The sequence below is a fragment of the Lepidochelys kempii genome, chromosome 3 (assembly GCF_965140265.1).
Source record: "Lepidochelys kempii isolate rLepKem1 chromosome 3, rLepKem1.hap2, whole genome shotgun sequence".
Lineage (NCBI taxonomy): Eukaryota > Metazoa > Chordata > Testudines > Cheloniidae > Lepidochelys > Lepidochelys kempii.
Genome location: NC_133258.1, coordinates 120,791,833 through 120,808,849, shown reverse-complemented (window position 1 = coordinate 120,808,849; position 17,017 = coordinate 120,791,833). Strand labels below are relative to the sequence as shown.

Here is a 17,017-nt window from a genome sequence, read left to right as displayed (position 1 = left end):
GTTACCTAGGGAGGTGGTGGAACCTCCTTCCTTAGATATTTTTAAAGTCAGGCTTGACAAAGCCCTGGCTGGGATGATTTAGTTGGGGATTGGTCCTGCTTTGAGCAGGGGCTTGGACAAGATGACCTCCTGAGGTCCCTTCCAACTCTGATATACTATGATTCTATACCCTATGATGAAGACCAAAAGCAATGCAACCAATTGCTTCCCAAGAGCTATTCTTCAGCAACCCTGCAATTTTGGATTGCATATTACTAAGCGCTGATGATGAAATACAACCACACTCTTTGTGAAAAATCCAATCATTTTATTGAGCACCTCCCTGCAGAACACTGTGACCAGGTCAAGTCCATAATAGCTGAGCGTCAACTCCTAGCAAAAGCCATACTGTGGGCTACAGCTATCTGTGTTTCAAGGTCCAAAATACTTAGGGAGGTCAAAAACTTTCCTTTTGATGCATTGAAACTCTTTTCCAGGTCCACCAAAGAACCTCTCCAAACTTTGAGGGATTCTAGGCCCATTCTCAGGTCCCTTGGCACATACATGCCTGTAAACAAAAGAAAATCTAGCAGGTCACAAATAGCACAGAGAGCTCATCTGGTTCAGGTCTTTACATACAAAGTCCTTCTGAACCATCTAAGAGGTGGCCGAGATATCAAATGAAAAGACCACCTACCATAACTGCTTCCATGACCTATCTGTCCTCTTCATCCAAGTGACAATGTTGATGGTTTGGTCAAGGGTCCAGAACATCCCCACCTCCAAAATCTTCAGCTGCCCCACCCTGCTGACCTCCCTCCCTTTAGAGACTGTCTCTCCCATTTCCAACCTGCATAGGAGCAGATTATATTTTGGAGGCCATCACATCTGGTTACTTCATTCATTCTTTTCCCCTCCATCCTCCCTACCCACACCCTCTTCCCCATCCCTTTTCAGGAGTCTGTTTGGCTGCGGGGCTGGTCTAGGGTGCCATGCTGGGGGGGTGGGGCGGGGGGCTGTTTTTGTTTCATTACTCTGATGCGCCATTTCCCTGCAAATTTATCATCTGGTACATGACAGGTCTCGATCATGGACGTAGCTCGGGTCTCACAGTCGTGAAACGGCTACACACGCAATCAAAAATAAAGTATTCAAAAGTTTAACAGCCGGAGGGAGGCGCCAAAGATGCTCCACCCCCCCGGGCACCATTTGGTCTGTGGCAGGTCCCGAGCGCCACTGAGCTGCCCTACAGGCAGGGAGCCCCCCAGGCTCCAGCCGCCCGGCGCCTCCGCGGAGCCCCGGGGCGCCTGGGGTTGGGCGGGTCTGACCCCAGCAGCGTGTGGGCCGGGCGGGCGGGCGAGCAGTCCCGGAGCCGCTCGGCCGCTCCCTGCCCGGGCTGGGCTCCGCTGACCCGGATCCGGATCCAGCCCCAGCCCCACCCCCGCGCTGGGCCAGGGCGGGGCGGCGCAGGCGCCTTGTTCGCGACCCCGGGACAGCGAGCGGCCTCCTGCTGCGCTCAGTACGGCCCGGACCCGCCACCGCCACAGCTACCGCCATGCTGGGCCGCCTGGCTTCCCGGGGCAGGTGAGCGCCCGCTCGGCGCTGCGGCTCTGGGGCGCCCGGCTACGGGCACGGCGGGAGGGGAACGCCGCTGTCTCAATGTCAGTCTGACCTGCCCTCGGGGGCCGTCTCGGGGCGGGTCATTAATCGGGTGTTACCCCCGCTCTGCCCCCTACCGCGTGACTCTGCGCCCCCCCCCCCGGTCTGCCCCCCCGGTCTGCCCCCTACCGCGTGACTCTGCGCCCCCCCCCGGTCTGCCCCCCCGGTCTGCCCCCTACCGCGTGACTCTGCGCCCCCCCCCCGGTCTGCCCCCCCGGTCTGCCCCCTACCGCGTGACTCTGCGCCCCCCCCCGGTCTGCCCCCCCGGTCTGCCCCCTACCGCGTGACTCTGCGCCCCCCCCCGATCCCCCCGGTCTGCCCCCCCGGTCTGCCCCCTACCGCGTGACTCTGCGCCCCCCCCCGATCCCCCCGCTCTGCCCCCCCGCTCTGCCCCCTACCGCGTGACTCTGCGCCCCCCCCCGATCCCCCCCGGTCTGCCCCCCCGGTCTGCCCCCTACCGCGTGACTCTGCGCCCCCCCCCATCCCCCCGGTCTGCCCCCCCGCTCTGCCCCGTACCGTGTGACTCTGCGCCCCCCCGACCCCCTACTCTGCGCCCCCCCACACACCTGCTCCTTACCCCGTGACTCTGCTCCACCTACCCCATTATTTCCCTACTCTGCCCCTGGTACCCTTGCTGTCCCATTACTCCCTCTCTCTCTTCTGCCTTTCCCTGTTACCTCCTAATCCCATCTGCTCCCTGCTCTGCTCCCCCCTACCTCATTACATCCCCACGCTGTGCCCCCCCCATACCTCAGCTGCCCTCCACTCTTCTCACCCCATATCCCCCAGCCCTGGCATGGGACCAGACCAGCGGGTAGCCAGAGGTTTGTTTGGTAATTTTTAGGCCCACTTCACTTCTCTCTTCCCAGTGCGGTGGGAAGTTTCCTGGCTTGGAGCCCTTGCCCGTCAGCTCACATACCCTGGCTGGCAAGGCGCAAGGAAAGGGTTGGGTTTTCTTTTCTGGCTGTGATTAGATTATCATTTTTAATTCTCAGCAGCTTCATCCTGGCCTGGGGCTCCAAATGCTTCTGCAGCTGTGTAGGCTTCTTGAACTAAATAGGGCTACTTATGTGAGTAAATCTAAGCAAATGCTTAGGTGTTTAGGGACTTGAGCCCTTCAAAGTTTAAAGCCCCCATGAACAGATCTTATTTCCTTTGTGTGAACTGTTTAGTATCAGAGAGCAAGGGTGGGTGAGATGATATCTTTTTATTGGACCAACTTCTGTTGGTGAAACAAGCTTTCAGACTTACCTAGAGATCTTCTTCAGGTCCTCAAAAGCTTGTCTCTCTCACCAACAGAAGTTGGTCCAATACAAGATATTACCTTACCTATCTTGTGTCTCTAAAGTCCTGGAACCAACATGGCTACAACAACACAGTCTAGCATCAGGGAGCTGGATGTTGCTAACTCATGATTTTATCACTATTTGTGTTGTAGCTGGTGTTTTTCCTAAAGTCGTAGCTGTTGGAACCAAGAGATTGCGCAAGTATCTTGACTTTTGTTAAAAAGAGTGGTTTCTAGCTCCCATAGTTGCAGTGAAAAGGTTGCTTGGGGCTGCCAATACTGTTGTTAACTTCTTTATATGTCTGGACCTTAATTACATAGTGAAGAATTCGGCCAATGTTACTCACATTGAGAAGTACTTTATGCCACAAGTAATCACAATGAAATTAATGGGACAAGTTGAGAAGTGTCACAGATCAGGGCAGCTGCTCCCTATTGCCCTCTGTGGGCCCTCAAGGGCACCCACACTCAGGCATTCAGCTGCCTAGCTGTTACCTCACTAGGGTGGAAATCTGCTCTCCCTTCTGACGGGGGTATTTCCAAGCTGAGCAGTTCCCTGCCTTTGTTGTGTTACTCCTAGCAAAGACAGTTTGTCTTAGCAGCGCTGCTTAGTTTCTCTTCAATGACATAATAGTGCAATTGCTATGGTTATAAGTTACCACACAGTTCTTCCTATGCAAGCCTATTTTTATTCTTTGGGTAAAAGCACGACAGCGAAAACACATTAAAAACAATAAAAGAACCAAGTTATATGCTAGCCAGTTTACCGGAGATTTCCCCCCAGGTTTGGATGGTGAGTCCTTCAGACTCCCAAGGGGGTCTCTTTTGTAGTCACTAATTCAGAGCAATTTCGGCTCTGAACTAGCGTGCTCATGAACAGTGGAGTTCATATTTCATGCAGTTTGGGGAGCATGTAAATAGTAGACACTGGGACTCTTTTCTCAGGGCATAGTTTCAGAAGGATGGATTTAAGGAGGATAATTTAGATTCCTCTTACCCCCAGGTATTTCCTAGGAAATCCACTTTATGTGCATTGTCCCCAAATGTCCTTTGAAATTCCTAACATTTCCCCCAAGGTTTACATTATTCTTCTAGAAAAGTTACAAACAATACTACAACGACCCATAAACAATTATAGATTTTTAATACATTGGACCTCATAAGGATTAAACCTCATTCATTAAAGTTTAACTTCATTCAGTGAAGTTTATCTTAATTCCATAAGTTTGTCCAAGATATTGTGAGTCTGTCACAGTAAGAGACTAATCAGCGTAAGAGTGGCAGGATCTGGCACATGAGATCATTTGTGTAACTGTATTTGCTTTTTTAAAAATAATTTAATATTGAATGCTCAGTAAGATGAGTGTATTTTTTTTTTCCCCAGGAGTTGCACGAAGCTGATTGCAGCTTTGGGATGTTTGGCCTCCAGGCAAAAACACACTCTTCCTGACTTGCCTTATGACTATGGTGCCCTGGAACCCCACATCAATGCAGAAATCATGCAGCTGCACCACAGCAAACATCATGCTACTTACGTGAATAATCTGAATGTTGCAGAGGAGAAATATAAAGAGGCATTGGCAAAAGGTATGGGTGGGTGCTGTTAACAGAATGGAAGAAAGCTACTACAATCTTATCTTGTAGTTAATGCGTGTGACTGATAGGAGATATGGGTCTTATTCCGAGCTTGCGACAGTCTTACTGTCATGACCTTAGAAAAATCACTTAACTGAGACACAGAAGTTTCCCACCTATAAAAGGGTGATACTAGAGTATCTGCCTTCCTCTCAGGCATGTTAGACTTAACTTATTAGTGGGCTCAAACTTAAGGTTTTCCAAAAAACTCTATAGAAGTGCATAATATTAATAATACTTTAGATACATAGCAATATTACACATTTTTTTGCTTGCCAAAATAAACATTTTAAAAAGTTCTGCATTGGTTTCCTGTAATGTCAGTGCTGCATGTCTTCTGTTTCAGAAAGTTGGCAGCAATAATCTTACATACTGTTAGCACTGTTTTCAAATATGTTTCAGTATAATCATATCGAGAAGTGCATCTTACATCTTGTTCTGTCAGAATACTGGACTGGTAAAAATGAGTGAACCTCCCTTTAGCCAGGCAGATCAATTTTTGTTGGGTTTCTAAAGAACACCTGATTTTTAAGATGTGTTCTGTCTAGAGAGTCACCTCTGCTACTGTAGTTGGTTAACACTTCACAGGAATAGCTGGCGGAGTTTTTTTACTGCTGTGCAGAGAATCGGAGATGTGCCAAGAAGCTGGTGACAGGCAACAGTGGGAAACCCACAGAGGATGCAGCCAGCTACCACCCCATCTCCCTCAACTACCAGCCAGCTCATGGAACGGGTGCTGCTCCACAGCCTGTCTAATATTATCAAAGACATCCTCCCAGCGTAGCAGGCTGGATTTTGCCCAAAGAGGAACTGCTGTGATCAAGTAGCTTCACTTACTGGCCACATTGAGGCAGGATTCCATAGTAAGTTGAAGACGGGGATCACCCTTGTTGATCTGTCCTCGGCATACGACACTGTCTGGAGACAGGGACTTCTCCTCAAGATCTCCCGCATTATTCGCTGATGGTGAACAATCCACCTCTTGGCGGCAATGACTGGAGAGTGCTGCTGTAAGGTACACCTTAATAGCCAGATCAGTTGACCAAGAACTCTTAACTCCTGCATCCCTCAGGAGTCTGTCCTGGCCCCAATACTTGTTAATCTATACACCGTGGATATACCAGCAACAAAGTCAAGGAAATTATGTATACGGATGACATTGCCCTAGCTGTTCAGCATACAATCCTCCATACCCGTCTGCTGCACCCTAATCTGAGATCTTAGCACAATGGCTGATTATTTCCAATTCTGGAAACTTAGACCTAACCCAAAAAATCCCATGGTAACTGCTTTCCATCTGAACAATAAAATGGCTAATACCAAACTTGACGTACAGGTCTGTGGTGAGAGCGTCAGCCATGAGGCTAATCCAAAGTATCGTGGCATTACACTGGACCAGAGTTTGACCTTTCGATAACTCCTTGAGAACACCTGCGATAAAGTCAGGTCTCATGTTGTGCTTATCAGAAAATTGACCGGAACATTATGGGGCTCCAGTCCACAGACCTTACGGACCACAACAATTGCCTTGGTATATTCTTCAGCTGAATATTCAGCCAGCGTGGTCTCTCATCAGTCACACTAAACTCCTTGACACTCAAGTCAATAATGGTATGTGCGTAGTGTCAGAAATGTTCAAATCGACTCCAGGTGACTGGCTCCCGGTGCTATTGCACATCCAGCCTCCACAGATTAGAAGAACTGCTCAGGCAGCTCGCTTTCTTAACCATGTCAATGCAATTGCGACAATCCCGCTGCATCATAACCTGCAGAATTTGCCAAAGATGAGATTAAAATCCCACAACCCTCTGTGGAACTCTACCAAGACCCTTACACCCAACTTCGATGCTGAAGGTCAATGGAGAGTCACATGGAGCATTTCGACCACTCAGTAGAAACAGCTTGTTGATCCTGTTGAAGAACCACTGAATTTTGCTTTATGTCGGAAAGACTGGTGCAGATTGAATCGCATCAGGACATATCATGGGAGATGTGGACAAACCCCCTTAAAATGGAAAATGAGGCAATCACCTGTATGTGACTGTGGTCACCAGGCACAAATGATGGAGCACGTCATATCTGAGTGTCCTCATCATTTTTTTGCCAGGGGCCTGCTGCAGCAGTGTGCTGGCTGTCAAACTTAGATATAAATTTGTAGTCGTTGCTACCTACCCAACCCATACGAAAGAAGACAACTTTATCCACTACTGTACAGAGTCATTTGATGGTCATATATCAGTATGTACAATTCATTTCCAAAAATAACTAGGTATTTAGGTGCACTTTAGGGGTCAGTGGGATTTACGCACATAAATCAGGGTATTTCTGAAAATCACTTGGTACTTAACTAACTAGGTCATTCATTTAGGATCCATTTTCTTCAAATGCCATGTTGTCTATAGTAGAAGCATGAATTTAGTTCCCTCTTTTATCTGGATTAGACAATGCGTTTTCCCTTCAGTAGTGGTCAAAGGAAAGCTTTGTTGCAGAGCAGAATTAGAGAAAATAGGATTAAGGAGGGAAAAAGTATAAATAGGAAAAGAACCAGACATACTGCTTATATTGCACAAATGCGTAGTAACTAAAGGAATGCAGGATTGTTGTCTCCATTGGTGGCTCCTAGATAAGCAGATATCTGTCTACAGCATTGACAACTGTTCGTGATATGGTGTATTAATGGTACAGACCAAGTACTGCACTTAGATATGTACACACAGCTTCCACTGACTTCACTTTGAATTGCATGTGTATATCAGAAGACAGGGTTTATCCCTTTGTTTAAAAAAAAGTCTTTCAGATACATTCTGTTAACCCTGAATGTTCACTACTATGTAGTGTTGTTTTTTGTTAACGAACAGCAGTGTTAGTAAATTGTTGTTCGTACAGCTTTCAAAGCCAATAAACTCAATACTTCCAGTAGCATGAATTTTGTCCTTCAGAGTTCAGTTTTGTAAACATTGCTAGGAAAGAGCAAAGTCTCCATTTTTGTCATCTAGTTTAAAAATAAACCCCCAACAACATAAGCAATATGCGAAAGCGTGCCTTTCTGAGAATGAAAACTTAAATTAGAATGAAACTTCCTCATATTTAAAGAAAAATGTGTTAGTAATACATTTCAACATTGGACCACATACTGAAGTATTTTTAAAGAAGTGTTAATCTGTAGGTGTGTGCTATCTTGTACTCTGTTAATTAGTATTTTAAGTATAGCTCATGTAATGTTTGTTTATTTAGAGAACATTGCTTTCCAAAGTTCTGTATTCATTTGAAAAATATTAAATTAACAAGGTACCTGAAGAGATTTATGTCCCAGTTCAGGAAAGTGGTAAAATGCGTGCTGCTTGCTTTCCTGAACTGGGTCCTTACTACAGAAAATAAGAATATTTTACTTAAATAAGTTTAATTTTTTTTCCAATTTAGGCCCCGATTCTATAACTGGCCCCTCACAATTTCAGGGATTTGCCGGTTGCAGGATCAGATCCTTGAACAAATAGTTCTTTAGGGTGTAGACCATGTCGTCATATGCACTTATACAGCGTCTTCCAAATGGAGGTGTGTGGTTATTAACTGCAGTTATATAGTGACTTGCCTCTGGCTTATAGTACATTCATTTTTTGCTTCTCACACAATAACGTGCAGCTCTGTTAGTGGGTTGCAAAATCAGCGTAATGATAGTCTATCAAGTGGCTGTTTGGGTTTTGACCTCGGTTTTCTAAACAGGGTTTTGAATGGCTAGGATGAGGAACATGGTGGAGTGGGATAACTTCCAGTGCCTGTGTGTACTGCTGTGGCCTTGTCTTCACTAGGGGAAAAAAGGAGTGTTCTTACCTCCGCTTAGTTAACATGTGATAACTAATATGAGGTAAAATTCTAGTGAAGACAAAGCAGTTTGTAGTTTTAACCTGGGTTAGCAGATTAAGGTAAACCTCAGGCTACCCCACGGTCTTTATCTAGACCTACTAACACATGTGAAGACTACAAACTGTCTTGTCTACACTAGGATTTTATCTCATATTACCATCTGTTAGCTAACGTAAGGTAAGAATATACCTGGTTTTCCTACCTTAGAATATGTGTTTGCGCACGTGTGCAGGCATGCATGCGCGCACACAAAACACCATAGGCAGAGTGCCAATTACCTTCTCTTCCACTCACCTCTCCTCAGTGCCATCCTATGTATTCCTTGCAGTGCTTTAGCCCCATTGTTGGATAAAGGATAGCAGGACTGCTTTGGCAGCACAAGAGATCCCACCCTCTCAGATTAGCATCAGAAGGCAAAGGTAGTGTGTTATCAGCCTGTAAGGTGAAAGGCACTCCTAACTGAGTAAGAAGAGAGGGTCAGGAAGAAGGTTGAGGGAGGGAGCTTAAGAGGTGCTGAGAGTTATCCTTCCACCCTGATTTGTGCCTTTTCAAGCTGTGAGCTTCCATATCTCACTTGTGCTGGGCTGACCTCTTTTCTTAGGAAAGCAGAAGTGTAAGGGACCGTACAAATCCTCAGAGGTGCTGTCGGTACTATTTGTAATACCTACTGTGTTTCAGTGTGATGATGATAATTTCCTAGCTCATATAAATAGGAGCAGAATTACTGAACAAAGTGCCCAGTCTAGATGGGTTGTTCTGATAGTGACCCTGATTGAAAATATATTGACAACATATTAGCATGAAATCCTTTTAATGCCTCTTTCTTTTTATGTAAAGAAAAACAAATTTAAAAATAACTAATTTTTATACAGCTATAACATGAGACATAAGAACCTGTAGCAAATCTGTTTTTTAACTTTTACATCTTAAGTAAACTTACTATTTTTATCAGACTAGTAACTGTTGTATTAATGTGCGTTGACTGTCTTCCACAAAGAAATGAAACACACTGGATATCTTATAGTATGCTTTAGCGTTAGTTATTAAGAGGATTTAACAAAACACTGCACTCTTGATTTAATCAGAACAGTTGGGGCTCACAGTATGCTGTTCATTAACAATTGAATCAGAGATTCTTCTTAGTTTTTTGCTTACAAGGTTTCCAAAAAAGATCATGTATTAAATGTACTGTAGTCTGTATAGTTCAAGCTAAATCAGCTGGAAAAATACAAAGTGAAGAAAACTGGAGTTTAACTTGTTGGGTGTGAAGGAATACATACATACATACACACAAACGGTCTGTCTGAAAATAACATTTGACTAGGTCCCTTTTTTTTTTTTTATGGAACTGTAATTCTGTTTTAAATATCCTGTCAGAAGGATACGATAGGTGTTCTTCCAAAACTGTATCTCCTACCATCCTTGTTTTATTCAATGTCTGTTTTAAGCAGTTGGTTCAGATACAGTACAACTTTAGCACTAGATTCCTCAAAGTAAATGCTACATACAGTAAGCACTCGTAAGGGAATTCTGCACCAAAAAAATTTAAAATTTCTGCACACAGTATTTTAAAAATTTTCAGATTTTATTTGTCAATTAATAAATGTGGAGGCTCCAGCATGGAAGTGGGGAGTACAGGCTACTGGCTGCATGGAGGTGGGAGCACCCTGCACCGGCTGGGTGGGGGTCAGAAGCAGCTGGGTAGGGGTCTGGGTGTGGGGGGTTTCGTTGGGGGGTCCAGGTGCAGGGGGGTGGGCTCATCAGGGTGGGGGTTCAATGGGCCTGCTTAATGTGGGAGCCCCAACTGCAGCTGCCGCTGCAGAGAGAATGCCACATGTGGGGCTCCTGCTGCCCCCTCATTCCCCTATCCCCTTCTCTTCCCCATCTCATCCCCCTTACCCACTCCCACATCCCCTTCCCCTGCCCTATCCCATCCCCCTTCCTTTCCCACTGCCTCTTCCACCCCCCCCCCGCCCCAGCACAAATAGGAGGGGAGAACAACTGGCACTAGGACCCAGGAGGTGATGTCTAGCTGCAGAGTCAGCCAGCTGGGGCAGCAGGCTCCCTCACGTGAGCAGCTCTGTACTTGCAGAAGCTGGCGAGGGAGGGGGCAGTGTTTGTTTGAGGGGGGGGGCAGTGTACTCCCAACACTAAAATTACACCACTGGGTGTCCCCAGCCCCATCCCCCTGTGCGGTGATTTACCTCTCCACCGGCTGGTCCAGGCGCCGGAAATGACATGCTTGTGCTGCTGGTGGAGGGTGCATGACCGTTCTTGAGGCTTCCCTGTCATTTTCTACAGGGAAGCAAAGAAATCTGCAAGGGACATGAATTCAGAAAACCCTTGTGAGTTTGGTACATTTTACAACCTAAAGCTGTCTGTATTTTACCCCCTTCTGCTCATCTAGCCAAATGGTAGAACACCAGTTAACACCTGTGCAGGAACGTACATGGTCTTTTGATGCAGAGTTGATAATTGCAAAGAGTTGCCAAACATTGAGATATTATGTGTCAAGACGTCAGAGAGCTATGTTAAAACAGTTTTGTGTAGAACACGGTTTACAGTGGGGAGCACAAATGCCACAAACTGACTTTCTCCCAAATTTTAATAACCTGTTACAGCACTGTACTATAGTTCAGCTTTTATCTTGGTATGAACAGTGCTTACTTGTACTTATTCATCACTGTGGCAACACTTTCTTCCATTTAATTCTGTTGATCTTGTGTGTCTTTAGGTGATGTTACAGCTCAGGTGTCTCTTCAGCCTGCACTAAAGTTCAATGGTGGTGGTCACATCAACCACACCATCTTCTGGACAAACCTTTCTCCTAATGCGGGAGGAGAGCCTCAAGGTTCGTACTCATTTTTGATGGCTTACTGATATGTCAACATTAACAAATGGAATTAATTGTGACAAACTGTGGCCTGCAGAGAAATGTCTTGTATGTAGTTTGTCACTTAAAAGCTAAAAGACTTCGAAAAATTAAGATCCTTCCAAATTGGCAGTCTTCTAGTATGTCTGCTCAGCACCTAACATAATGGGGCCCTGATCCTGATCAAGACCTTTAGAGGCTCCTGTAATACAAATAATTAATAGTGTTCTAATCTTTTACATACACTTTAAAATAGAGCTTTACTGAGCATGAGACTAGTCTTTTTCTAAAGACAGACTTGGTTACATAGGTAGCTATATATTTGTTCACAGTGTAAAAACTGCTGTTGTTATGATGTTGCCGCTGTAAAATTCATTAACCTTTTATTTTATTGATTGACTATGGAGGAAGAAATTAACCACCCGAAACTGTGATAATGTAATAAAAGTCTCCAAGACCTAGATTAGTGCTGAATGCACTGCAGTCCATGGAAAGAAAAAACAGGTAACAAAAATCAACCATTCCAGGAGTTGGATCGGGCTGTGTCATTGACCTGACTTATTAGCTTTAAAGCTTTAAAAGACCTCATGGAAGAAGTGCAGTTTTAAAGAAGGAAAGTGCAGAGGTATGATAGACCAGTGGTTCTCAACCTTTCCAGACTACTGTACCCCTTTTGGGAGTCTGAAGCCTGATCCCTGCTGCCCAGAGCTGAAGCACGTCACTTAGCTTTGCAGGGCTCCCTGTGATGTGGGGCCCCAGGTAGTTGCCCTGCTTGCCACCCCCTAATGCCAGTCCTGCACTTGCAACTCCCTAAACCTGTCCTGCGACTCCGAGGTTAAGATGAGTTGACATATCCCCTGGAAGACCTCTTCGTACCCCTAGAGGTACACATACCCTGGTTGAGAATCATTGTGCTATAGACTATGACAGGGAGGCAGTTAAAGATATTGGGGACCATGTAGAAAAGGACTGGAGAAGGACATGAAGGAGGCTTTAGACGAAGGTGATTCTCCCCCAGCCCTCCCAAAAAATTAACAATTTTGTTTTTATGTAAAATCGGAAAGTGTTTTGAGTGGACGTGTCAGTTCTTTCAATCTCTGGGGTTCAGGATAGTACATAACTACTTCAGTTTTTCTCTGGTAGAAACTAGGCATTTGTTGTTGCTGTGAAGTAGTTAACATGCTTTGAAGAGTCATTGTGAAGGGTAAGATTCTGTCATGGGTATTTTTAGTGAAAGTCAGGGACAGATCACTGGCAATAAACAAAAATTCATGGGAGCTCGTGACCTGTCCCCGACTCTTACTAAGAATACCCTGGGGGTTTGTAGGGGAGGGGGGGGAGTAACAGTCAGAGTGCTGCTGAGGGCTGACCACCGGCAGCTGCTTTACCCCTGCCACTGCTTCTGTGGAAGGGGCTGACCGCTGCTGCTCCAGCCCCACGGGGGGCTGACCCAATCCTGGCCGCTGCTTCAGCTCTGGGGCTGACCGCTGCATCAACCCTGCCACTGCGGAAGAAGTCACAGAGGTCCTGGAAAGTCGTGGAATCTGCGACCTCTATGACAGAATCGTATCCTTATCCATTATATATAGGGCTGTAGTTTAACATCATAACCTCTCATTAAAATTATAGTTTCATGATTCAATGTTTGCTAGTTCTTCTTGGTCTTCGAACTACAAAAAAAACATTAGAAAATTCAGAATTTCCACTATGGAATTGAGAAACCGGAAGGGAGGAGTAAATGTGTCACTGAGGCTAAGCTTGAATAATACAGTTCAGGCTCACTTGTGTTCAAGAACTTTGTGAAGTACTTTAGTCTAAAGTCTGCCTTAATTTTGCTTCCCCTTATTTTGTACTCCCTTGCAGCTTCCTCAGTTAGAAATGATTAGAACATGCTTTCCTGGAAGTTTAAGCAAAGACCTAGCAATGCTGCATTAAAGCCTTTATGTACAGCACTAGAATAGTTCATGCTCCTTCAGGTACAGAAGATGCATCACTTACTCAAAGAGTCTACAGTTGAAGTTAGACAAAGCGGCTAGGGAAGAGAGTAGGTCATAACAAAACTATAACCGGGTTCAAAAAAGAATTGGATAAGTTCATGAAGGACAAGTCCATCAATGCTGTTAACCAGGATGGTCAGGGGCACAATTCCATGCTCTGGGTGTCCCTAAACCTCTGACTGCTGGAAGCTGGGACTGGATGACAGGGGATTGATCAATCAATAAATTGCCCTGTTCTGTTCATTCCTTCTGAAGCATCTGGTATCGACCAGTGTCAGAAGGCAGGGTATTGGGCTTGATAGACCGTTGGTCTGACCCAGTATGGCTATTCTTATGTTAGTTACAGAGGGTTATATTACAACTGCTCAAATAGTACCTTACAATATGGGATACAGATGTTAGTGATATTACTAACTGCGTGCTGCAGCTCACAAACATTCAGTAAAGTCTAAACATGTTCTTATCATTCTCATGCCTATTTTAACAATACCACGGGGGAGCCAGCCTGATTCAGCTATGTATTTGTCAGTATTCAGTTGAGGCGTGGGGACCATGGCATGAGCTGGCACCTGGTCATCAGTGAGCATCAGAGGTGCAATTCGTGGGAAAGTTTATAAGGATACTTGTCTTGTATACTTTCAAGTCAAACTATCTAGCACTCTTCAAATAACACTCCCCGTCACCCAGCCGTTCATTCTGCTGTGGACTGACAAACACACAAGCTCCTTAGCATTATAAATACTGGATAACAACATGATAGTACCTTTATATTGATTATTGCACTTCGCTGAGATTTTTTTCCTTTCTGCTTTCCTTTTAAACTGGATTATCTATATAAAATACTAATGCATAAGATCTGTTCAGAATTAATTCTTTCCTTTCTCAGAAAAAATGGGGAGAGGGAAGCCAACTGCCTTGGCCTCTCTCTGACTTCAAAAATTAAATCTTTATCCGCTGGAAAATAGTGTAAAGTGTGGTGTGTGTGTGTTTTTTTTTTTTTTTAAATATAAATTTAAGGGGAACTGATGGAAGCCATCAAGCGTGACTTTGGCTCCTTTGGAAACTTCAAGGAGAAGCTGACGGCAGTATCGGTTGGTGTTCAAGGCTCAGGCTGGGGGTGGCTTGGTTTTAACCAGGACCAAGGCCGCCTGCAGGTCACTGCTTGTTACAATCAAGACCCTCTGCAAGGAACAACAGGTTAGTTTTGTTTTTAAATGATCTTTGAAAGAAACCACAAACTGTATATTTATGAGGAAAGTAGCTGCAGCAGCAGCTTGAAAGGGCTATTTAATACATGCATCTTTTTCTTTCTACGTAAATATGGCTAGACAGAGATTGCATGTGCCTGTATCTTTATTAAAAATGATGAAAAGTAGTAATATCCTTTTTAAACCTAACACTTGTGAAGAACCACTTATGAATTTTGGAGAATATATGGAGGGTGGGGGTTAAAATCTTAGCTTCGGTGGACAGGGAGAGGAGGAAGATGTATGGAGGATGAATTTTCAGCTGTACAGGGACTTCGGCGTTCATGGATGATGGGAGGGTTGCTCATAAGGTTTCCTCTTTGGAGAGAGTAATTTTAAGAGGCATCAACTTAAAAATTGCCTTCATCTGAAAACTTTTTGCTTCTCTTTGCAAACAACACTTAATCTCACCTATAAGTGGAAGATTAAACTGTTTTGTTTATTCTGTGTGTTTGACAGCACTGTGTGTATAATTAACTTCTCCTGTGTGTAGGCTTGTCTCTCAACAGAGGGGAGAGAAACCTCTCCTCTTTACAATCACACCATTTTTATTTTTAAACCTACTGACATTGATAGGGCACACTGGGGCATATGTTAAAACCTGAAATGACACTTACCTTTCTTTGAATCACGACAACTAGGGAAGGTATATGGTCATGACAGATATTATTGTCAACAAGAGATGGCCCTTAAAGATTTCTCAGCCAGGGATAAGCCAACAGCAAAATGTTGGACCTGACCTCTTTTAAAAGATGTCTGATTTGCCATGGGTGCAGATTTTATTTGACTCTGTGCTGTGATGGTAGCAGTTGAGCCAGTTGGATTCAGACTGTGCTGCTGAGGGAAGATACCACAGTACATCTAACAAGGTGCATAATTTTTGATGGTTTCTCTTATTGTCCGTCTCTCCCTCCCATCCCAGTGCAAAAACTCTGCAAACTTCCTCCATGTCTCTAGAGAGAGAACAAACCACACGTGACAGTTGTTAATCACATCAGTTAATGGACTTTTGGAAGGCACTCAGATACTGTGGTGTTGAGGGCCATACAAGAACCTATGTAGAACACAATACAGAGGATGAACTGAATCTCTGTGGATTAGCAACTGCAAAGACTTTTTAGCTGGATTCAGTTGCAATTCCTTGTTGGGGTTTCCTAATCCTTAATCTCACAAAAACAAGGATATAAGTAACGAAATCAGGTGTTTAATATGTTTTAAGGCACAAAATACATTCATTAGAGTGGAATGTTACATAAGCATAGATTCGAGAAGTATGATTATTGCACCACAGCAGAGTATTTTCCAGTAACAGTGTTCCTTAAGGCAGTTTTTCCAGTTCAGAACTTTATTTTTAGAACTCGATCATTCTCTCAGGGTTGGGTGTTTTCATAGCTGTGTATCATAAAATCAGCTACTGCACTTCCTCTTTTATGTGAAGCAGCTGTATAAGATCTAGCAATGTGCACCTGTGTGCTGGAGGGTTCATTGTTGTCTTTAAATGTTATGGAAATTAAGGATAATATAGTTGGAAATATTCTGAAGTAGGGTTTTGAAGTTTTGAAATGTTTCTTATTCATCTGAAAATATTTTCATAGACTCACAAAGTTATTTTCTCTTCTCTAGGTCTTATTCCTCTGCTAGGAATTGATGTGTGGGAGCATGCTTATTATCTTCAGTATAAAAATGTTAGACCTGACTATCTAAAAGCTATCTGGAATGTGATCAACTGGGAGAATGTATCAGCAAGATACACAGCTTGCAAAAAATAAAATGGAGATCTCACACAGACTATTACAAGAGCACCAGTTCTACCCTGAAATCATTTTTGTAGAGGTGTGTTTACTGGTTTGTTAATGAGTCGATCCACTGCTGAAAACACTTTAATGCATCCAATGAAAACGTTTGCAATCAAGCCAAGTGTTGCTTGTCTAATTCTGTGAAAGGTATTTACACATAGACTTAAAGCTTTAAACTCTTGTGCAACAAGTAGAAACAATTCTCTAATTCTTTGTAGGGATAGAACTCTTAAAATTTCATTCTGGTTCTACTGAACTTCCCTGTATTTGATAACAGTGAACTTATGAATGTCTCTAGTATTGTCCTTTACTACAGAAGGGAAAACCAAGCTAATCTACATCACAGTGGCTTTGTGAGGAATAGATACATATGAAGCACTATAAAAGTGCTAATTATTAATAAATGACATACCAATACATTTCACAATACTTGCACAGATTGTTAGGAAAACTTAGTTTCCAAGAGCATTTAATGATTTCAAAGGCAAAAGTGATTCTCAAAATAACTATTAAAAGTTAAATATGCAATGCCAGGGAGCGTCCTTTAGAAAGTGATAGTAGCAAGCATTTTAAAAAAAAAGACTGCATTGAATTGGGAGTAGTAGGACACTTAATTCACTTGGATATGGGGGTTCATTATGCTCTTAAAGCTTCAGTGTATGAGTTTGGGTCCCTTTATTTAGGAG

At 44.1% G+C, this 17,017-nt stretch overlaps 1 protein-coding gene across 1 annotated transcript; it reads left to right on the top strand.

Moving 5' to 3' along the window:
- Nucleotides 1-1,411: 1,411 nt before the first annotated feature.
- On the top strand, nucleotides 1,412-16,447 carry SOD2 (superoxide dismutase 2). The gene is made up of 5 exons (XM_073337820.1): nucleotides 1,412-1,563; nucleotides 4,308-4,510; nucleotides 11,154-11,270; nucleotides 14,306-14,485; nucleotides 16,159-16,447. Exons 1-5 carry the CDS (start codon nucleotides 1,535-1,537, stop codon nucleotides 16,302-16,304), a joined length of 675 nt encoding a protein of 224 aa, XP_073193921.1. The 5' UTR covers nucleotides 1,412-1,534; the 3' UTR covers nucleotides 16,305-16,447.
- The last annotated feature ends 570 nt before the right edge of the window (nucleotides 16,448-17,017 follow it).